This window comes from Gouania willdenowi, chromosome 9 (assembly GCF_900634775.1).
Source record: "Gouania willdenowi chromosome 9, fGouWil2.1, whole genome shotgun sequence".
Classification (NCBI taxonomy): domain Eukaryota; kingdom Metazoa; phylum Chordata; class Actinopteri; order Blenniiformes; family Gobiesocidae; genus Gouania; species Gouania willdenowi.
In genome coordinates, this window is record NC_041052.1 from 11,420,363 (window position 1) to 11,443,541 (window position 23,179).

At 37.6% G+C, this 23,179-nt stretch overlaps 2 protein-coding genes across 2 annotated transcripts in view; both read left to right on the forward strand.

Annotated features, from left to right (window-relative positions):
- Positions 1–7,889: 7,889 nt before the first annotated feature.
- LOC114469414 (opioid growth factor receptor-like) overlaps positions 7,890–23,179 on the forward strand; it is a 33,205-nt gene continuing 17,915 nt past the window's right edge. Inside the window, exons 1-5 of the mRNA XM_028456923.1 lie at positions 7,890–8,030; positions 8,724–10,088; positions 10,163–10,228; positions 10,322–10,445; positions 22,178–22,301. Of these exons, the coding sequence (XP_028312724.1) occupies positions 7,890–8,030; positions 8,724–9,614 (1,032 nt within the window). The 3' untranslated portion in view covers positions 9,615–10,088; positions 10,163–10,228; positions 10,322–10,445; positions 22,178–22,301. The remainder of the gene's footprint in view (positions 8,031–8,723; positions 10,089–10,162; positions 10,229–10,321; positions 10,446–22,177; positions 22,302–23,179) is intronic.
- On the forward strand, positions 19,854–22,845 carry LOC114469415 (acidic repeat-containing protein-like). The gene is made up of 3 exons (XM_028456924.1): positions 19,854–19,994; positions 20,671–21,944; positions 22,833–22,845. The coding sequence occupies exons 1-2, from the start codon at positions 19,854–19,856 to the stop codon at positions 21,469–21,471; spliced, it is 942 nt and encodes a 313-aa protein (XP_028312725.1). The 3' UTR covers positions 21,472–21,944; positions 22,833–22,845.

Here is a 23,179-nt window from a genome sequence, read left to right on the forward strand (position 1 = left end):
GCACATTCTAGTCTAACTACTGTTTATATTCATACTTATGTTTATACTTATTATCATCTTTCTAGTTGATTGTTTATTATTGAATGTTTTCACTATTGGAGAGAGCACAGTTGACCGAGTCAAATTCCTCGTGTGTACAACATACACTTGGCGAATAAAGATGATTCTGATTCTGATTCTGATCTAAGCTCATCTTCATCACTGGGATGTTTCTTCATCAGTTCTTCATACAGACTGACACAGCTCACACATAGAGAAAATGATTTATGGAATATGACATTTAGACAGACTTTTCCTTTTCTCAAAGCTAAAGATTAGCTTTTATATAAGGTTCTAATATTGAAAGCAGATTATGATGCATACATTCCAACCTCAATTTTCTTTAAAGAATTTACAAAGTATTTTTTAGCTTAAATTGAGTCAATTTCTATCAACAAATTGCCAATGTATTGTTTTTTTTTTTTTTTCTTTTATACCATCTCTCTCCCAGTAGGTCTGACGTGGACATCTGCACATGTCATGTGTTAGGTGTGCTAAGCATGTATATATAAATATATTGTACAGTATAATAAAATGTTATTTATTGTCTATACAGTGTCTGTGAGTATTTATTAGCGGAGTACTTATGCCAGGCTTGAGTAACTCTAACTACATTCATCTATGAACACTCACCAATTAATTTGATTATATTTAATTTCTAACATGAACACAACAGCAGTGTATTTACCACAATGAAAATGCTAATAATAGTAATTTAAAAAACAATCAAACACAGCAAAGTGAGAATAAATGGTTAAAATCCTGCATGTGAAGCCTGTACGTGTTCAAAAAGGACTCGGAGGAAGGATAAACGTATATGATCCTACCCCTTGTACTAACAAATTTGGCTTTAAAATAAGGCAGTAACAAAGCTTTACTTCACTAAGTTTGGTGTTCAAAGAGTTATACATTTCAAAATGTTACCACATGTGAAAAAATCTTGGTGAGAACCCTGTTATATATATATATGTTCATATTCCTTCTGAGTTCTTAAATTACACATTTTTGAGGATTTGTTTTGGGGGCCACACAAAGTTACACTGAGGGCCACATTTAGGATGTTTTGTGTTCTGTCTTATTTATTTGTTGTTTCAAGGGCTGTTACAGAAAAAACTAATAAACAAATGTCAACAAATGAACACCAGTAACAAATCTATTGGGAGTAAATATTATTATAAAAAAGTTATTGATTTATCACGTTTAACTTTGTGTCACATTTCTTCTGTTTCAGGACAGTAACACATTTTTTCTGTACTAAAAAAACAAGTTATGTAGATGTTTGTTCCCTTTTTTAATCAAAATATGCCGTGACTTTGTTTAATTCCAAGTTTTATTCATCCTGCTGTGATATGTACATTAATAACGATGACACATAAATTCACCTACATCTTTTTTCACCTTCAAGTAAAAAAACACAAAAGTCATGTTGGTAGGCGTTTTTTATTTATTTATTTTTTATTTATTTTTTTTGTCATGCCATTTCTCATTAAAAGCACTAGGTGACAGCAGATCTCATTATATCCTCAAAGGTTTGGAGGGATTCTATAAAAAAAAATTGTTTGGGGTCATAATCCAAAAACACAGGATCCTCATAGAGCAAGAGACATACTTCAGTCATTCTTTCTTTAGTTTGAAGGAGTTGAACTAGTTGGCAATATACTATAATTTTTTTCTTAAATGAAAGTGTGCCAAATTATTATTATTATAACACTGCCCTCTCTTTTTATATCCTCCCTTTAATAAAGTGTTTCTTACCCTTCCTTAGGGAGGGCTGGTGATGGTCACAATCATGCAATAAAATAAATTCATTAATTTAATTGCAATAACAAAACATATATTGCTGTCTTTAGAAGATTCACTTCTTGAAGTGTTGACCTTTGAGAGCAATTGCAGAGAGAGAGAGAGAGAAAGAGAAAAAAAAGAAAATTGGCAAAAATTACAAATCTGTGTTTGGATTTGTTATAAAATGCAGAAAAAACAGAAGACTGACCTTGACCTTAAATATGAATTTGAGCAAAGGTCAAAGCACACAAAACGACTACAAAAATAACAGAAAATTACAACAAAAAACACATAAAATGACTCATAACAAACTAAATAACAGCAAAAGCACACAGAATGACATGAGGAAACACACAAATTGACATAAAAAACAAAACAAATCCAAAAACAGAAAAATACACAAATCGACAAAAAAACACACAAAATCTATCGTTCTTCCTGGTATTAATGCTCAGATTGGTCATAATTTTACATGCTGACATGAATGTTGATATTGTGGCCCTTGGATCAGAGGATCACATTGTTGTTTCCCGTCTCTGTTCTGAATGTCGCCCATATTCATTCTTCATCTTCCTTTAAACTGCCCTCATTTTATCCTGTTTGATTCTCTTCACTTATTTGCTGCCTTTGTTCAGTCAATCCCTGTCTGCATAGTGTCTTTAACTTCATACTCATGATCGTACTTCAAACTATCTAAAACTTAAATAATTGCTCACATATAGTATTTTCCCCTTAAAGTGACCTCAACAGTGTAATATTTGGGTTCAGCAATAAAATAATAACAAGTCAAAATAACATATGGCAGTTTAGATATTTTTATTTTTTATTATTTGTATGAAAATTGAAATAAATCCAAATACCATCTCCTTAACAAAAAAATCAAAAAAATCAAAAACCATATAGATTAGTTACACTGCAACAAAGCCTCACTGTTGGAAAAATGCATTTATTCTTTGTAAGGGTCACTGTTCCTTGGTTGAACTAATTTTTATTTATTTTTTGTTGAATTTATTTTCTCTTTAAACTTTTGTATCTGGTTTCTATATGAGTGTTGTTCTTTTCTCCCAGTCTTTGCACTGAAAAGAAAGCTACTTTGTTTTACAGGAAATCAAAACCTTAGACTGGTTCACAACTTTCTGCTGTGGTACATGCAGTTAGCAGTAGTATCCACTAAGGGGCGCTCTAACATTCCAATGCATTTTCCAATTCTTGCAAAAGACAATCTTTCAAATGCATGCAGCAGTATGAAAGAAATGGTGGCTGATATTTGCACACAAAAAAATATGCATTTACTATTTTATCCAAATCTACATTAGATAGTTTTTTTTAATCCAATTTTATTTCACACATTATGCTACTTTGACTATCTGGAAAGTTGACGAGCATGATGAATCCTGTTTATCATTGAGCATCATGCTTTATTACAGGATGTAAATATTATACTTCCACTGTACTGATATGCTATTCATTTGTTTCCCTCATGTCTGCATTTGTCATTTTAGGTTAATGCTGCATGCAGTGCAACTTTGCATGTTTTTGTTGCAATAAGCAGATTCATAAATGTATTGTAATGCATAATTGTGACCATCACCAGCCCTCCCTAAGAATGGTTGTGCTAGACATTATTAGAGGAAAATATATAAAAGAGAGGGTAGTGTTACATCTGAGTGAGGGGTGTAAATAAAAGGCTAAAGGGTTATGTAGTAGGGCTGGTTAATTAGCCCAATTTCCCAGAGCGATAAACTCAATGAAACTAACAATAAATTACAGAAAATAAATTGAGAAATTCTGCACATGACAGTGTTGGATCCATTTTGTATCTTTGACACATATGTTGCAATGTATCGTTGGAAGATTTTCTTCATTTTTTATCCTTATATATATATATATATATATATATATATATATATATATATATATATATATATATATATATGTCCAGTTATACATAATGTAAAATGCTACAAAAAATTAGGTATAAGGTTTTGAGATAGAATTCTGATATTTTTCAAATATTATATATATATATACATACATACATATATATATATATATATGAATGAAATAACGTATGTACAAATGTACATACATTATTTTTCTTAAAAAAAACTACAAAAAAATAAATAAACAAACAAGATAACATGCAACAACTTCCTCAGTTATACATCATTGGACAATATTTACAAACATGAACTAAATACACCATCAATTACAATTCAACTACCAATACGACATGAGAAAAAGCACACAAAATTAATTAATAAATTTCTAGCATGAACATTTTCAATTTTATCAAGGAATCTTCGAAACAATAAAATATCCGATTTTAAAGCAGACTAGGACGGGCAAATCTGCATTTGTGTATACAATATTTTGTTATAAATAAATTATTGATAAAAAAAATACGATTTTTATTTTTTAAGGAAGATGCCAAATTGAACATTTTGAAAGACCAGAAATCAATGTTTATAATATTAGAAAACAATAATTTGGAAATTTCCACATAGAATTAACTATTTCACACTCATAAAATAAAAAATTTGTTGTTTCTAAATTTTCTAAAAATTTAAATATTTTATTAATAAAAAAAATAATTTAATTTTGAAGAAGAAGAAGAAGAAGATTCTAGGGCTAAAACTAGACCGTTATGATGATTTTTATTGATTATTATTGTTATTATTTTTACTTGTTCGTCGGTGAGGGGGTAACAGACAGACTAGGCCCGGAGGCTTCATTCTGGGACCAGGCTGTGACCTCAGGTTTTCCATCCGGAGCCGACGTATCCTGCAGCCTGGTCCCAGTGTGAGTGGCTGTGAGGCGGCAGCATCCTGCTGCCAGTCCCGATCCGAGCCACATCTGCAGCACGGGCCCGACATCTGCTGGACAAACAAGGACACGCATTTACTGCACCATGACCAGCTGTGCTGTGCACGGCTTCATTATTTCACCAGGAAAACATCTAAAGAAAGACACAGCTGTTTGTTTGATCCCTTTTCCTGTTTTCGAGCCTAAGATGTTGATATCACAGTTTTCACTAGAACAGAGATGGACCACTGTTCTCACAGCAGGGGCCACAAAATGTGACTGTCTGATCAAAGGGCCACAATCATCAAAATAACATTCATGTCAGCATTTAGAATAATGACCAATCTGAGGCTTATTACAGGGAGGAACAAAGGGTTTGTGTGTTTCTGTTGTTGGTTTGTGTGTTTCTGCAGTATTTTTGTGTATCTTTGATGTTGTTTTGTGCGTATTTATTGTCATTTGGTGTGTTTTTGAGTCATTTAGTAGATTTATGTGTATTTTTCTGTTATCTTTAAGTACTTTTGTGTGTTTTTCATTGTCATTTTGTTGTTTTGTTTTTTGGAGTCATTGTTTAATGTTTTATTGTGTTTTTTGGAGTCAATTTGTTGTCGTTTTTTAATTCATATTTGGAGTTCTGTTGTTTTTGTTTCTTTAATTATGGTTTTGGGCTTTTTGCAGTCATTTTGTGTGTCTTTAAGTAATTGTGTTGTGGTTTTGAGCATTTTTTCTGTTTTTGTGTGAGTTTTTGGAGTCAATTTGTGTGTCTTTAGAGTCATGTGTTTTTTTGTGTGTGTGTGTTAATAATATTAAATATATTGTGAATATTGTTATTCTTGCGTGTGTGTATGTGTGTGTTCGTCTTCAAATCTGCGGTGCAACGTCACCGGTTTTCACAAGCGTAGTAATAAAATATTTTTTTTACCTTTGAGTGTTTTCCACTTCTGAAGTGACATTCTGAATCCTCATCCCCATCTAGTGGCAGGAAAAAATCTGACTTTTCTGAAGCGAAAATCCAGTGACCAAAACATGCACTGACCCTCTGTGTTTCATAGATTTCTAGAGAAGGACCTGTGCATTATTCATTTACCTAAAGAAGAAGAAATTAAAGAAGATTCATCCATTGTCATTTCATAGCACATCCTCATCAGCAGTAATGGAGAAAAATATTATCTCACACACATAAAGACCTCTTAAGTTACACTGTTATAAAATAATTCATAACTACATTATGTAGTGCACATTTAGTCACAAAAAAGGCAAAAAAAAAAAAAAAAAAACCGCAAAAAAAAAAACACATAGTTTAAACTAACATACCTAAAACCATGTCGGAAATGAACTGAATAAATAAATAAATAAATAAATAAATATAAATCAGACACTGTACACAAAATAAAGAGTAGGAGCAGAAAGACATTTATTCACCCAGACATTGAACTTATCTTCTGAGCTTCGGTGTCAAATCCCTCTGTAAACCTCCATGGACGTTTATACGGTCCAAGAATGTCTTCTTAAATTCGCAGTTATTTGCTCTATTTTCGCCCCGGAATTGAAGCTCTGATCTATGATCTCTTGAATGGTTTAAATCACCGTAAAGCCAATAAAATGGCTCAAAAGAGCAACTTCTTAGCGTTGAAAAACTGTTTAAATTGTAAAGATAGATCAAATATTGGCGGAGTTACGGTAAATTAAAGTAATCACAGTGATGCGTTCAAAGTCCGTAGGAAACCAGGTATCATAATTAACTTTACGCGCCAAAACCTGACGTGAAAGTGGACAAATTGTCATCCTACGTAAATATTTTATTTTATCAATCATATAAAACGTTTAAAAAGCCTATAACAATACATACACGTAAAAAAAAAAATAGTTCATATATTTGATACATTTTGTACGTGTGTACGTGAACATGACGTCGTAGCCGTGGAAACAACGCAGCCTGCGTTATTTAAAAGTTCAGTTTTTTTAAACTTCAGTTACTCTGCGAGCAACGAGAGACGGAGAGAGACGTGTTGTGAACTCTGAGCAGAGAAAGCAGAAAGAAAGTTAACCAAACCCACACAAAAAGTCTTATTAAAGACTTCTACAGAACCAGGACTTCAAACCAGGACCAGACAGAGAAAGACTTCTAATCAGAGAAGAAGTTCAGACCAGGAGGAGACCATGGGGCCACGCATGGCGGAGCGTAAGTCATGTTTTAATGATTCTTATCTGATAAACCTACTTTAATCATTAGCACTAAACATGATGGAGTCTAAACATTTCATCATTTAATCGTCAGGTTTGTGTCGGTATGTCTTTAAATTAGGTTTAGGGCCTGATACGTTTTCTTTACACAGGTTTAGGTTTAAAAACGGTCGAATATTTAAAAATAAACATGTATAGGCGAACAGAAAGTTGTGTTAACTCAACAAAAATTAAGAAATGCTGATAAGATTTAGTGATAATTTTACTCTGAAGTGAGCGTTTGGGCTGCAGTGGTGTATTTAGTGGAAAAAGTAAAAAAAATATTTAAGTCCTGTTCTGAGGTAGATTTGATTAGAAATTTGTACTTTATTTTATACTTTATAAATATTAGAATATTGATTAATTTTGTTTGTTTTTAGCAGCCAATGATGTTCAGTTAGACTGGGTGAAATGTTACCAATGATGCTGTTTGCATTGTTTGTGTTTAAATATTTCTTTGACTCATTCTAATAATGCTGGTGATGTTTAATCTGTTTGCACATGCTTTATTTTACACATTGATGAGTTTCTTAATGTGGAGGGATTTCTCCTGATATAAGTAAAAATGGCTTATTTTTTCACTTATTTCGTTATTATGTTATTCACACATTATGCATTTCAAAAAAGCATTGCAATATTCAATAACACTTGGCATGTTTTTGTTCATAACTTACTGCACATACTCAACTGTTCAATAGTCCTTCCATGTGTAAATTACTGTGTGGAGGTTGGAGGAAACTATCAGTAGGCTACAATACTTCCAATAATTATTATTCGTATTTATAAGCCTCTTGTGGACAAGTGTTGACTGTGGGGGAAACAAGGGAGAGGGAGTTAGGGGGAGTTCAGCAGCCAGTGCATCAGCAACTGATGTGCATGTGAGAGCCGCCATTGTGAACCATAGCGCCACCCCGGACCTACAAGACCAGGCAGGTAAACCAGATGTCCCAAATACTCTAGGTCAAGCAGAGGTACCACCCATTCTCCCAACACACCCTCGTGAGCACAGGCAGGTAGATGGACCCGGAGGGGAGGCAAGGATGCCCAAACCAGACCCTCCCCTCCTCAAAGGAGAGGGAGTTGGGGTGGGGAGTGCAGCAGCCCGTCCATCAGCAACCGATGTGCATGTAAGAGCTGCTATTGTAAACTATAGCACCACCCTGGATCCACAAGACCAGCAGGTAGGTGGACCTCAACACCCCTCCCTAGAAACCAGATGTCCCAAAGACTCTAGGCCCAACAGAGTTACCACCCATTCTCCCAGCACACCCTCGTGAGCCCACGGAGCCAAAGACCAAACGCACCCAGCCGCCTTTCTGCACTGCACAAGGACGGCGACCCACCAGATGTTGCGATCGCTGTGCGTGATCGACGTGCGTGACCGACAACCTCCCCCACTAAAGAAACCCACAAGGCGACCAACAGAACTGACCCCCAATGACAGCCAGATTTGCCGCCCCAGTCCAACCCACTGCAAAGACATTAAGACGTGGCCAGTACCGAGCCACACCAGAAGAGAAAAGGCCACACCACAAGACCAATTCAGACTGACATCGCAATACCAGTACCCCCCCATGCAACCCCAAAGTCCCACCACCCCACTGGGCCCACCCGCATCTTCCAGATGGGTCTATAGTCTACATGGTCCACTCCCCACCCTGTTATGTGCTTCTCCATTCCCCAATGGTGAAGCACAACAATCATTAAAGGAAAACCAATTACAGCTTTAGTGTTTCAGTACGTGGAGTGAGACTGTAGAACAGTTTAAATATATACAACTAAAGGAATATCCAAATATGTTTCAGTTCTAAAAGAGCTTTAAAGATTTGCTATTCATAAGGTGATGAAATGAAGATGTTTTAAAATGACTGTATACTAACCTATTTCTTTATTCATTCAATTACTTTTTTATTTTAGGTTTTTTTCCTGACAGGGCTGGACTTCTAGGTTGGGTCCCAGGCTGGGCAGAACCTCCGGGTTTTGTCCCAGACTGGGAAGAACCTCCGAGTTGGGTCTCGGGCTGGGCAGAACCTCCGGGTTTTGTCCCGACCTGGTACGCAACTCCTGAAGACCAGGAAGACCCAGAAGACCAGGAAGACCCAGAAGACCCAGAAGACCAGGAAGACCCAGAAGACCAGGAAGACCAGGAAGACCCAGAAGACCCAGAAGACCAGGAAGACCCTGAAGACCAGGAAGACCCAGAAGCACCAGAAGACCCTGAGGAGGACCTTCCAGAGTGGACCGTGTTCTACTACTACGAGGTGGTCCCGACCTGGTACGCAACTCCTGAAGACCAGGAAGACCAGGAAGACCCTGAAGACCCGGAAGACCCGGAAGACCCAGAAGACCCTGAAGACCAGGAAGACCCAGAAGACCAGGAAGACCCAGAAGACCCAGAAGACCAGGAAGACCCGGAAGACCCAGAAGACCAGGAAGACCCAGAAGACCCAGAAGACCAGGAAGACCCAGAAGACCAGGAAGACCCAGAAGTCCAAGAAGACCCTGAGGAGGACCTTCCAGAGTGGACCGTGGTCTACTACTACGAGGTGACCCCTGGCTGGGACACCCCTGAGGAATCTGTTTCCTCAGCCTCCAGTGACTCAGAGGATGAAGGTGAGTATTCCCAGGAGTCACCACTTGGACGCAGTGTCTCCAGGCAGAGGTACGTAGACAGTTCTGAGGAACCTGCATCGTCTGACTCTGACAGTCAGTGTGAGCCTGAGACGAAGAGGCCGAGACGGGACGACAGCTCTGACTCATCTTAGAGTCATCTGTGCATTTCCTTTTCCTGCTCCTCTCCATCTATGAGCAGAGTTCCTTGTTTTTACCTGGCTTCCACAGCTAGTCCTTGCGTCTGGCGGGATTAGCTCAGCCTTTGGTACATTGACACCAACCAAGGCTGGCCATTTGAGTGTCCGTGTGTGTTTGTCCAGTGCGTCTTGCACCTGGGCTCTTTTGTAAACAGTTGTTTTAGGTAAGTTGGCCTTTGCGTCTTGCAGGGGGGGCTGATGTCCCAGGCAGCATCTGGTACCCGGACTTTTTGAAATGGTAAGGATTTAATTTTTTGTTTCTTTATGACGGGCCACAGCCAGAGTGATTGTCCTGTCACTGTTGTAAAACCTGTATGATATATTAGGTTATGTTAGATTAGAGATAACCTTTTCCCAGCAAGTGAAGACAGGATGAGACATCAGCAGAGGACAGAGACCAAAGAAGACTTCTTTATCAACCAAAACAATGTAAGCAAAAATACTGAACACACATTGAATGTAAAAATAAACTGTTCTTTATAATAATGCCGATAAAATGCCAGCATCCACAGCAGCAGTCCCACAAGCAGCCTGAGGAGGAAGCATCAGCAGAAAGCAAAACAATCAATGTAAGTAAAGCTTCTCATTGACACAGAAAGACACTGAACTAATGTTTATTGTAAAAATAGACATGATTTTACACTAATGCTGTAAAATGTTAGACAGGAGTGCCGGCATCCACTGATGGAGGAGGAGGATGAAGATGGAGGAAGGAGCACCAGCATCTACAGCATCTTGAGGAGGAAACATCAGCAGGACAGAAAGACTTCTATTCACCAAAACAATGTAAGCAAAATACTACACATTTAATGTAAAAAAATAAAAACATTACGCTATACTAATGCCTGTAAAATGTTAGACAGGAGTGCCGGCATCCACTGATGGAGGAGGAGGATGAAGATGGAGGAAGCAGCACCAGCATCCACAGCATCTTGAGGAGGAAACGTCAGCAGGACAGAAAGACTTCTATTCACCAAAACAATGTAAGCAAAATACTACACATTTAATGTAAAAAAAAAAATAAGACATTACGCTATGCTAATGCCTGTAAAATGTTAGACAGGAGTGCCGGCATCCACTGATGGAGGAGGAGGAGGATGAAGATGGAGGAAGCAGCACCAGCATCCATAGCATCTTGAGGAGGAAACATCAGCAGGACAGAAAGACTTCTATTCACCAAAACAATGTAAGCTAAATACTACACATTTAATGTAAAAAAAAAACAAAAAAAAAAGACATTACGCTATACTAATGCCTGTAAAATGTTAGACAGGAGTGCCGGCATCCACTGATGGAGGAGGAGGATGAAGATGGAGGAAGCAGCACCAGCATCCATAGCATCTTGAGGAGGAAACATCAGCAGGACAGAAAGACTTCTATTCACCAAAACAATGTAAGCTAAATACTACACATTTAATGTAAAAAAAAAACAAAAAAAAAAGACATTACGCTATACTAATGCCTGTAAAATGTTAGACAGGAGTGCCGGCATCCACTGATGGAGGAGGAGGATGAAGATGGGGGAAGCAGCACCAGCATCCACAGCATCTTGAGGAGGAAACATCAGCAGGACAGAAAGACGTCTATTCACCAAAACAATCAATGTAAGTAAAGCCTCTCATTACACAGAATTAATCTGAACACTCGTTTAATGTAAAAAATAAAGATGACTTTTATACTAATGTCTGTGAATTGTCTTGTGTTTGATTGCAGAGTTTTGCTTCAGAGGAGAATCAGACAGTTCCAGCTGTTTGTCACCACAGCAGAGAATGAGACACCAGCGCTGCAGTGTTTACACAGACTGCTTTAGTTTAAACTTTATATCAAAAACTATTCAACTTTCAACTCACTTTCCATCACAATCTCGACGCTACAGATCACTGTACGCCAAAACAACCCGCCATAAAAACAGTTTCTTCCCCCAGGCTGTCACTCTGATCAACACTAAACAGTCAAAGAGTGTCAGACCTGTTTCTCTGAAAAAACCCTGGAACCAAAAATAACAACCCTGGATCAATCTGACACTGAGAATGTTCATGTACATACCTTTAATTTAAATGTTCTCCTGCACTACTTATCAATGCTCTACTGCACTATTTTCCTTTTATTATTATTATACTTTATTATTATCTTTCTTTTCTATTATTTTCCTTCTTTTTATCTTATTTTTTTATTTTTATTTTTTATTTTTTTATTTCTTATTTATTTTTTTTATACTTTTATTATTATTATTATTATTATCTTGTTATTTTATCGAGTTTGCACATTCTAGTCTAACTACTGTTTATATTTATACTTATGTTTATACTTATTATCATCTTTCTAGTTGATTGTTTATTATTGAATGTTTTCACTATTGGAGAGAGCACAGTTGACCGAGTCAAATTCCTCGTGTGTACAACATACACTGGGCGAATAAAGATGATTCTGATTCTGATTCTGATTCTGATCTAAGCTCATCTTCATCACTGGGATGTTTCTTCATCAGTTCTTCATACAGACTGACACAGCTCACACATAGAGAAAATGATTTATGGAATATGACATTTAGACAGACTTTTCCTTTTCTCAAAGCTAAAGATTAGCTTTTATATAAGGTTCTAATATTGAAAGCAGAGTATGATACATACATTCCAACCTCAATTTTCTTTAAAGAATTTACAAAGTATTTTTTAGCTTAAATTGAGTCAATTTCTATCAACAAATTGCCAATGTATTGTTTTTTTTTTTTTTTTTCTTTTACACCATCTCTCTCCCAGTAGGTCTGACGTGGATATCTGCACATGTCATGTGTTAGGTGTGCTAAGCATGTATATATAAATATATTGTACAGTATAATAAAATGTTATTTATTGTCTATACAGTGTCTGTGAGTATTTATTAGCGGAGTACTTATGCCAGGCTTGAGTAACTCTAACTACATTCATCTATGAACACTCACCAATTAATTTGATTATATTTAATTTCTAACATGAACACAACAGCAGTGTATTTACCACAATGAAAATGCTAATAATAGTAATTTAAAAAACAATCAAACACAGCAAAGTGAGAATAAATGGCTAAAATCCTGCATGTGAAGCCTGTAAGTGTTCAAAAAGGACTCGGAGGAAGGATAAACGTATATGATCCTACCCCTTGTACTAACAAATTTGGCTTTAAAATAAGGCAGTAACAAAGCTTTACTTCACTAAGTTTGGTGTTCAAAGAGTTATACATTTCAAAATGTTACCACATGTTGTGAAAAATTCCTGGTGAGAACCCTGTTTTTTTATATATATATATATATATATATATATATATATATATGTATATATATATGTTCATATTCCTTCTGAGTTCTTAAATTACACATTTTTGAGGATTTGTTTTGGGGGCCACACAAAGTTACACTGAGGGCCACATTTAGGATGTTTTGTGTTCTGTCTTATTTATTTGTTGTTTCAAGGGCTGTTACAGAAAAAAACTAATAAACAAATGAACACCAGGAACAAATCTATTGGGAGTAAATATTATTATAAAAAAGTTATTGATTTATCACGTTTGACTTTGTGTCACATTTCTTCTGTTTCAGGACAGTAACACATTTTTTCTGTACTAAAAAAACAAGTTATGTAGATGTTTGTTCCCTTTTTTAATCAAAATATGCCTTGAATTTGTTTAATTCCAAGTTTTATTCATCCTGCTGTGATATGTACATTAATAACGATGACACATAAATTCACCTTCAAGTAAAAAAACACAAAAGTCATGTTGGTAGGCGTTTTTTATTTATTTATTATTTTTTTTGTCATGCCATTTCTCATTAAAAGCACTAGGTGACAGCAGATCTCATTATATCCTCAAAGGTTTGGAGGGATTCTATAAAAAAAAAAATTGTTTGGGGTCACAATCCAAAAACACAGGATCCTCATAGAGCAAGAGACATACTTCAGTCATTCTTTCTTTAGTTTGAAGGAGTTGAACTAGTTGGCAATATACTATAATTTTTTTCTTAAATGAAAGTGTGCCAAATTATTATTATTATAACACTGCCCTCTCTTTTTATATCCTCCCTTTAATAAAGTGTTTCTTACCCTTCCTTAGGGAGGGCTGGTGATGGTCACAATCATGCAATAAAATAAATTCATTAATTTAATTGCAATAACAAAACATATATTGCTGTCTTTAGAAGATTGCACTTCTTGAAGTGTTGACCTTTGACAGCAATTGCAGAGAGAGAGAAAGAGAAAAAAAAGAAAATTGGCAAAAATTACAAATCTGTGTCTGGATTTGTTATAAAATGCAGGAAAAACAGAAGACTGACCTTGACCTTAAATATGAATTTGAGCAAAGGTCAAAGCACACAAGACGACTACAAAAATAACAGAAAATTACGACAAAAAACACATAAAATGACTCATAACAAACTAAATAACAGCAAAAGCACACAGAATGACATGAGGAAACACACAAATTGACATAAAAAACAAAACAAATCCAAAAACAGAAAAATACACAAATCGACCACAAAAACACACAAAATCTATTGTTCTTCCTGGTATTAATGCTCAGATTGGTCATAATTTTACATGCTGACATGAATGTTGATATTGTGGCCCTTGGATCAGAGGATCACATTGTTGTTTCCCGTCTCTGTTCTGAATGTCGCCCATATTCATTCTTCATCTTCCTTTAAACTGCCCTCATTTTATCCTGTTTGATTCTCTTCACTTATTTGCTGCCTTTGTTCAGTCAATCCCTGTCTGCATAGTGTCTTTAACTTCATACTCATGATCGTACTTCAAACTATCTAAAACTTAAATAACTGCTCACATATAGTATTTTCCCCATAAAGTGACCTCAACAGTGTAATATTTGGGTTCAGCAATAAAATAATAACAAGTCACTAACATATGGCAGTTTAGATATTTTTTTTTATTATTATTTGTATGAAAATTGAAACAAATCCAAATACCATCTCCTTATCAAAAACCATATAGATTAGTTACACTGCAACAAAGCCTCACTGTTGGAAAAATGCATTTATTCTTTGTAAGGGTCACTGTTCCTTGGTTGAACTAATTTTTATTTATTTTTTGTTGAATTTATTTTCTCTTTAAACTTTTGTATCTGGTTTCTATATGAGTGTTGTTCTTTTCTCCCAGTCTTTGCACTGAAAAGAAAGCTACTTTGTTTTACAGGAAATCAAAACCTTAGACTGGTTCACAACTTTCTGCTGTGGTACATGCAGTTAGCAGTAGTATCCACTAAGGGGCGCTCTAACATTCCATTGCATTTTCCAATTCTTGCAAAAGACAATCTTTCAAATGCATGCAGCAGTATGAAAGAAATGGTGGCTGATATTTGCACACAAAAAAAATATGCATTTACTATTTTATCCACATCTACATTAGATAGTTTTTTTTTTATCCAATTTTATTTCACACATTATGGTACTTTGACTATCTGGAAAGTTGACGAGCATGATGAATCCTGTTTATCATTGAGCATCATGCTTTATTACAGGATGTAAATATTATACCTCCACTGTACTGATATGCTATTCATTTGTTTCCCTCATGTCTGCATTTGTCATTTTAGGTTAATGCTGCATGCAGTGCAACTTTGCATGTTTTTGTTGCAATAAGCAGATTCATAAATGTATTGTAATGCATAATTGTGACCATCACCAGCCCTCCCTAAGAATGGTTGTGCTAGACATTATTAGAGGAAAATATATAAAAGAGAGGGTAGTGTTACATCTGAGTGAGGGGTGTAAATAAAAGGCTAAAGGGTTATGTAGTAGGTCTGGTTAATTAGCCCAATTTCCCAGAGCGATAAACTCTATGAAACTAACAATAAATTACAGAAAATAAACTGAGAAATTCTGCACATGACAGTGTTGGAGCCATTTTGTATCTTTGACACATATGTTGCAATGTATCGTTGGAAGATTTTCTTCATTTTTTATCCAATATTATTGTCCCCATATATATATATATATATATATATGTCCAGTTATACATAATGTAAAATGCTACAAAAAATTAGGTATAAGGTTTTGAGATAGAATTCTGATATTTTTCAAATATTATATATATATATATGTACAAATGTACATACATTGTTTTTCTTAAAAAAAACTACAAAAAAATAAATAAACAAACAAGATAACATGCAACAACTTCCTCAGTTATACATCATTGGACAATATTTACAAACATGAACTAAATACACCATCAATTACAATTCAACTACCAAAACGACATGAGAAAAAGCACACAAAATTAATTAATAAATTTCTAGCATGAACATTTTCAATTTTATCAAGGAATCTTCGAAACAATAAAATATCCGATTTTAAAGCAGACTAGGACGGGCAAATCTGCATTTGTGTATACAATATTTTGTTATAAATAAATTATTGATAAAAAAATACGATTTTTATTTTTAAGGAAGATGCCAAATTGAACATTTTGAAAGACCAGAAATCAATGTTTATACATTGGGGTAACAGACAGACTAGGCCCGGAGGCTTCATTCTGGGACCAGGCTGTGACCTCAGGTTTTCCATCCGGAGCCGACGTATCCTGCAGCCTGGTCCCAGTGTGAGTGGCTGTGAGGCGGCAGCATCCTGCTGCCAGTCCCGATCCGAGCCACATCTGCAGCACGGGCCCGACATCTGCTGGACAAACAAGGACACGCATTTACTGCACCATGACCAGCTGTGCTGTGCACGGCTTCATTATTTCACCAGGAAAACCCATCCATCCATTTTCATACCCGCTTATTCCCGTTTTATCAGGGTCGCGGGGGTCAGCCGGTGCCAATCTCCGGCTCTCATAGGGCGCTGGGCGGGGGTACACCCTGGACAGGGCGCCAGTCCATCACAGGGCAACACAGACACAGACAACCATTCACTCTCATTCACTCCTATGGGCAATTTAGAGACTCCAATCAACCTTACAGTCATGTTTTTGGATTGTGGGAGGAAACCGGAGTACCCGGAGGAAACCCACGCAGCACGGGGAGAACATGCAAACTCCACACAGAAAGGACCCAAGTGTCCACCCCAGGGCTTGAACCCAGGACCTTCTTGCTGTGAGGCGGACGTGCTAACCACTAAGCCAACGTGCGCCCTATCACCAGGAAAACATCTAAAAAAAGACTGTTTTCGAGCCTAAGATGTTGATATCACAGTTTTCACTAGAACAGAGATGGACCACTGTTCTCACAGCAGGGGCCACAAAATGTAACTGTCTGATCAAAGGGCCACAATCATCAAAATAACATTCATGTCAGCATTTAGTATAATGACCAATCTGAGGCTTATTACAGGGAGGAACAAAGGGTTTGTGTGTTTCTGTTGTTGGTTTGTGTGTTTCTGCAGTATTTTTGTGTATCTTTGATGTTGTTTTGTGCGTCTTTATTGTCATTTGGTGTGTTTTTGAGTCATTTTGTAGATTTATGTGTATTTTTCTGTTATCTTTAAGTACTTTTGTGTGTTTTTCATTGTCATTTTGTTGTTTTGTTTTTTGGAGTCATTGTTTAATGTTTTATTGTGTTTTTTGGAGTCAATTTGTTGTCGTTTTTTAATTCATATTTGGATTTCTGTTGTTTTTGTATTTTTGTTTTTGTTTCTTTAATTATGGTTTTGGGCTTTTTGCAGTCATTTTGTGTGTCTTTAAGTAATTGTGTTGTGGTTTTGAGCATTTTTTCTGTTTTTGTGTGAGTCTTTGGAGTCAATTTGTGTGTCTTTAGAGTCATGTGTTTTTTTTTGTGTGTGTGTGTGTTAATAATATTAAATATATTGTGAATATTGTTATTCTTGCGTGTGTGTATGTGTGTGTTCGTCTTCAAATCTGCGGTGCAACGTCACCGGTTCTCACAAGCGTAGTAATAAAATATTTATTTTACCTTTGAGTGTTTTCCACTTCTGAAGTGACATTCTGAATCCTCATCCCCATCTAGTGGCAGGAAAAAATCTGACTTTTCTGAAGTGAAAATCCAGTGACCAAAACATGCACTGACCCTCTGTGTCATCTCATAGATTTCTAGAGAAGGACCTGTGCATTATTCATTTACCTAAAGAAGAAGAAATTAAAGAAGATTCATCCATTGTCATTTCATAGCACATCCTCATCAGCAGTAATGGAGAAAAATATTATCTCACACACATAAAGACCTCTTAAGTTACACTGTTATAAAATAATTCATAACTACATTTCGTAGTGCACATTTAGTCACAAAAAGGCAAAAAAAAAAAAAAAAAAACCCGCAAAAAAAACACATAGTTTAAACTAACATACCTAAATATAAATCAGACACTGTACACAAAATAAAGAGTAGGAGCAGAAAGACATTTATTCACCCAGACATTGAACTTATCTTCTGAGCTTCGGTGTCAAATCCCTCTGTAAACCTCCATGGACGTTTATACGGTCCAAGAATGTCTTCTTAAATTCGCAGTTATTTGCTCTATTTTTGCCCCGGAATTGAAGCTCTGATCTATGATCTCTTGAATGGTTTAAATTACCGTAATGCCAATAAAATGGCTCAAAAGAGCAACTTCTTAGCGTTGAAAAACTGTTTAAATTGTAAAGATAGATCAAATATTGGCGGAGTTACGGTAAATTAAAGTAATCACAGTGATGCGTTCAAAGTCCGTAGGAAACCAGGCGATCATAATTAACTTTACGCACCAAAACCTGACGTGAAAGTGGACAAATTGTCATCCTACGTAAATATTTTATTTTATCAATCATATAAAACGTTTAGAGAGCCTATAACAATACACACACGTAAAAAAAAAAATAGTTCATAAATTTTAAACATTTTGTACGTGTGTCGTGAACATGACGTCGTAGCCGTGGAAACAACGCAGCCTGCGTTATTTAAAAGTTCAGTTTTTTTAAATTTCAGTTACTCTGCGAGCAACGAGAGACGGAGAGAGACGTGTTGTGAACTCTGAGCAGAGAAAGCAGAAAGAAAGTTAACCAAACCCACACAAAAAGTCTTATTAAAGACTAATACAGAACCAGGACTTCAAACCAGGACCAGACAGAGAAAGACATCTAATCAGAGAAGAAGTTCAGACCAGGAGGAGACCATGGGGCCACGCATGGCGGAGCGTAAGTCATGTTTTAATGATTCTTATCTGATAAACCTACTTTAATCATTAGCACTAAACATGATGGAGTCTAAATATTACATCATTTAATCGTCAGGTTTGTGTCGGTATGTCTTTAAATTAGGTTTAGGGCCTGATACGTTTTCTTTACACAGGTTTAGGTTTAAAAACGGTCGAATATTTAAAAATAAACATGTATAGGCGAACAGAAAGTTGTGTTAACTCAACAAAAATTAAGAAATGCTGATAAGATTTAGTGATATTTTTACTCTGAAGTGAGCGTTTGGGCTGCAGTGGTGTATTTAGTGGAAAAAGTTAAAAAAATATTTAAGTCCTGTTCTGAGGTAGATTTGATTAGAAATTTGTACTTTATTTTATACTTTATAAATATTAGAATATTGATTAATTTTGTTTGTTTTTAGCAGCCAATGATGTTCAGTTAGACTGGGTGAAATGTTACCAATGATGCTGTTTGCATTGTTTGTGTTTGAATATTTCTTTGACTCATTCTAATAATGCTGGTGATGTTTAATCTGTTTGCACATGTTTTATTTTACACATTGATGAGTTTCTTAATGTGGAGGGATTTCTCCTGATATAAGTTAAAATGGCTTATTTTTTCACTTATTTCGTTATTATGTTATTCACACATTATGCATTTCAAAAAAGCATTGCAATATTCAATGACACTTGGCATGTTTTTGTTCATAACTTACTGCACATACTCAACTGTTCAATAGTCCTTCCATGTGTAAATTACTGTGTGGAGGTTGGAGGAAACTATCAGTAGGCTACAATACTTCCAATAATTATTATTCGTATTTATACGCCTCTTGTGGACAAGTGTTGACTGTGGGGGAAACAAGGGAGAGGGAGTTAGGGGGAGTTCAGCAGCCAGTGCATCAGCAACTGATGTGCATGTGAGAGCCGCCATTGTGAACCATAGCGCCACCCCGGACCTACAAGACCAGGCAGGTAAACCAGATGTCCCAAATACTCTAGGTCAAGCAGAGGTACCACCCATTCTCCCAACACACCCTCGTGAGCACAGGCAGGTAGATGGACCCGGAGGGGAGGCAAGGATGCCCAAACCAGACCCTCCCCTCCTCAAAGGAGAGGGAGTTGGGGTGGGGAGTGCAGCAGCCCGTCCATCAGCAACCGATGTGCATGTAAGAGCTGCTATTGTAAACTATAGCACCACCCTGGATCCACAAGACCAGCAGGTAGGTGGACCTCAACACCCCTCCCTAGAAACCAGATGTCCCAAAGACTCTAGGCCCAACAGAGTTACCACCCATTCTCCCAGCACACCCTCGTGAGCCCACGGAGCCAAAGACCAAACGCACCCAGCCGCCTTTCTGCACTGCACAAGGACGGCGACCCACCAGATGTTGCGATCGCTGTGCGTGATCGACGTGCGTGACCGACAACCTCCCCCACTAAAGAAACCCACAAGGCGACCAACAGAACTGACCCCCAATGACAGCCAAATTTGCCGCCCCAGTCCAACCCACTGCAAAGACATTAAGACGTGGCCAGTACCGAGCCACACCAGAAGAGAAAAGGCCACACCACAAGACCAATACAGACTGACATCGCAATACCAGTAACCCCCCCCCCCCCCTTATGCAACCCCAAAGTCCCACCACCCCACTGGGCCCACCCGCATTTTCCAGATGGGTCTATAGTCTACGTGGTCCACTCCCCACCCTGTTATGTGTTTCTCCATTCCCCAATGGTGAAGCACAACAATCATTAAAGGAAAACCAATTACAGCTTTAGTGTTTCAGTACGTGGAGTGAGACTGTAGAACAGTTTAAATATATACAACTAAAGGAATATCCAAATATGTTTCAGTTCCAAAAGAGCTTTAAAGATTTGCTATTCATAAGGTGATGAAATGAAGATGTTTTAAAATCACTGTATACTAACCTATTTCTTTATTCATTCAATTACTTTTTTATTTTAGGTTTTTTTCCTGACAGGGCTGGACTTCTAGGTTGGGTCCCAGGCTGGGCAGAACCTCCGGGTTTTGTCCCAGACTGGGAAGAACCTCCGAGTTGGGTCTCGGGCTGGGCAGAACCTCCGGGTTTTGTCCAGACCTGGTACGCAACTCCTGAAGACCAGGAAGACCCTGAAGACCAGGAAGACTCTGAAGACCAGGAAGACCCAGAAGCACCACAAGACCCTGAGGAGGACCTTCCAGAGTGGACCGTGTTCTACTACTACGAGGTGGTCCCGACCTGGTACGCAACTCCTGAAGACCAGGAATACCCTGAAGACCAGGAAGACCCAGACGACCCTGAAGACCAGGAAGACCCAGAAGACCAGGAAGACCCGGAAGACCCAGAAGACCCAGAAGACCAGGAAGACCCAGAAGACCAGGAATACCCAGAAGACCAGGAAGACCCAGAAGACCCAGAAGCACCAGAAGACCCTGAGGAGGACCTTCCAGAGTGGACCGTGGTCTACTACTACGAGGTGACCCCTGGCTGGGAGACCCCTGAGGAATCTGTTTCCTCAGCCTCCAGTGACTCAGAGGATGAAGGTGAGTATTCCCAGGAGTCACCACTTGGACGCAGTGTCTCCAGGCAGAGGTACGTAGACAGTTCTGAGGAACCTGCATCGTCTGACTCTGACAGTCAGTGTGAGCCTGAGACGAAGAGGCCGAGACGGGACAACAGCTCTGACTCATCTTAGAGTCATCTGTGCATTTCCTTTTCCTGCTCCTCTCCATCTATGAGCAGAGTTCTTTGTTTTTACCTGGCTTCCACAGCTCGTCCTTGCGTCTGGCGGGATTAGCTCAGCCTTTGGTACATTGACACCAACCAAGGCTGGCCATTTGAGTGTCCGTGTGTGTTTGTCCAGTGCGTCTTGCACCTGGGCTCTTTTGTAAATAGTTGTTTTAGGTAAGTTGGCCTTTGCGTCTTGCGGGGGGGCTGATGTCCCAGGCAGCGTCTGGTACCCGGACTTTTTGAAATGGTAAGGATTTAATTTTTTGTTTCTTTATGACGGGCCACAGCCAGAGTGATTGTCCTGTCACTGTTGTAAAACCTGTATGATATATTAGGTTATGTTAGGTTAGAGATAACCTTTTCCCAGCAAGTGAAGACAGGATGAGACATCAGCAGAGGACAGAGACCAAAGAAGACTTCTTTATCAACCAAAACAATGTAAGCAAAAATACTGAACACACATTGAATGTAAAAATAAACTGTTCTTTATAATAATGCCGGTAAAATGCCAGCTTCCACAGCAGCAGTCCCACAAGAAGCCTGAGGAGGAGACATCAGCAGAAAGCAAAACAGTCAATGTAAGTAAAGCTTCTCATTGACACAGAAAGACACTGAACTAATGTTTATTGTAAAAATAGACATGATTTTACACTAATGCTGTAAAATGTTAGACAGGAGTGCCGGCATCCACTGATGGAGGAGGAGGATGAAGATGGAGGAAGGAGCACCAGCATCTACAGCATCTTGAGGAGGAAACATCAGCAGGACAGAAAGACTTCTATTCACCAAAACAATGTAAGAAAAATACTACACATTAAATGTAAAAAAAACAAAAAAAAAAAACATTACGCTATACTAATGCCTGTAAAATGTTAGACAGGAGTGCCGGCATCCACTGATGGAGGAGGAGGATGAAGATGGAGGAAGGAGCACCAGCATCCAGGAAACATCAGCAGGACAGAAAGACTTCTATTCACAAAAACAATGTAAGCTAAATACTACACATTTAATGTAAAAAAAACAAAAAAAAAAGACATTACGCTATACTAATGCCTGTAAAATGTTAGACAGGAATGCCGGCATCCACTGATGGAGGAGGAGGATGAAGATGGAGGAAGCAGCACCAGCATCTACAGCAGCCTGAGGAGGAAACATCAGCAGGACAGAAAGACTTCTATTCACCAAGACAATGTAAGCAAAATACTACTCATTTAATGTAAAAAAAAAATAAGACATTACGCTATGCTAATGCCTGTAAAATGTTAGACAGGAGTGCCGGCATCCACTGATGGAGGAGGAGGATGAAGATGGAGGAAGGAGCACCAGCATCCACAGCAGCCTGAGGACAAAAAACATCAGCAGGACAGAAAGACTTCTATTCACCAAAACAATGTAAGCAAAATACTACACATTTAATGTAAAAAAATAAAAACATTACGCTATACTAATGCCTGTAAAATGTTAGACAGGAGTGCCGGCATCCACTGATGGAGGAGGATGAAGATGGAGGAAGGAGCACCAGCATCCACAGCAGCCTGAGGAGGGAACATCAGCAGGACAGAAAGACTTCTATTCACCAAAACAATCAATGTAAGTAAAGCCTCTCATTACACAGAATGAATCTGAATACTCGTTTAATGTAAAAAATAAAGATGACTTTTATACTAATGTCT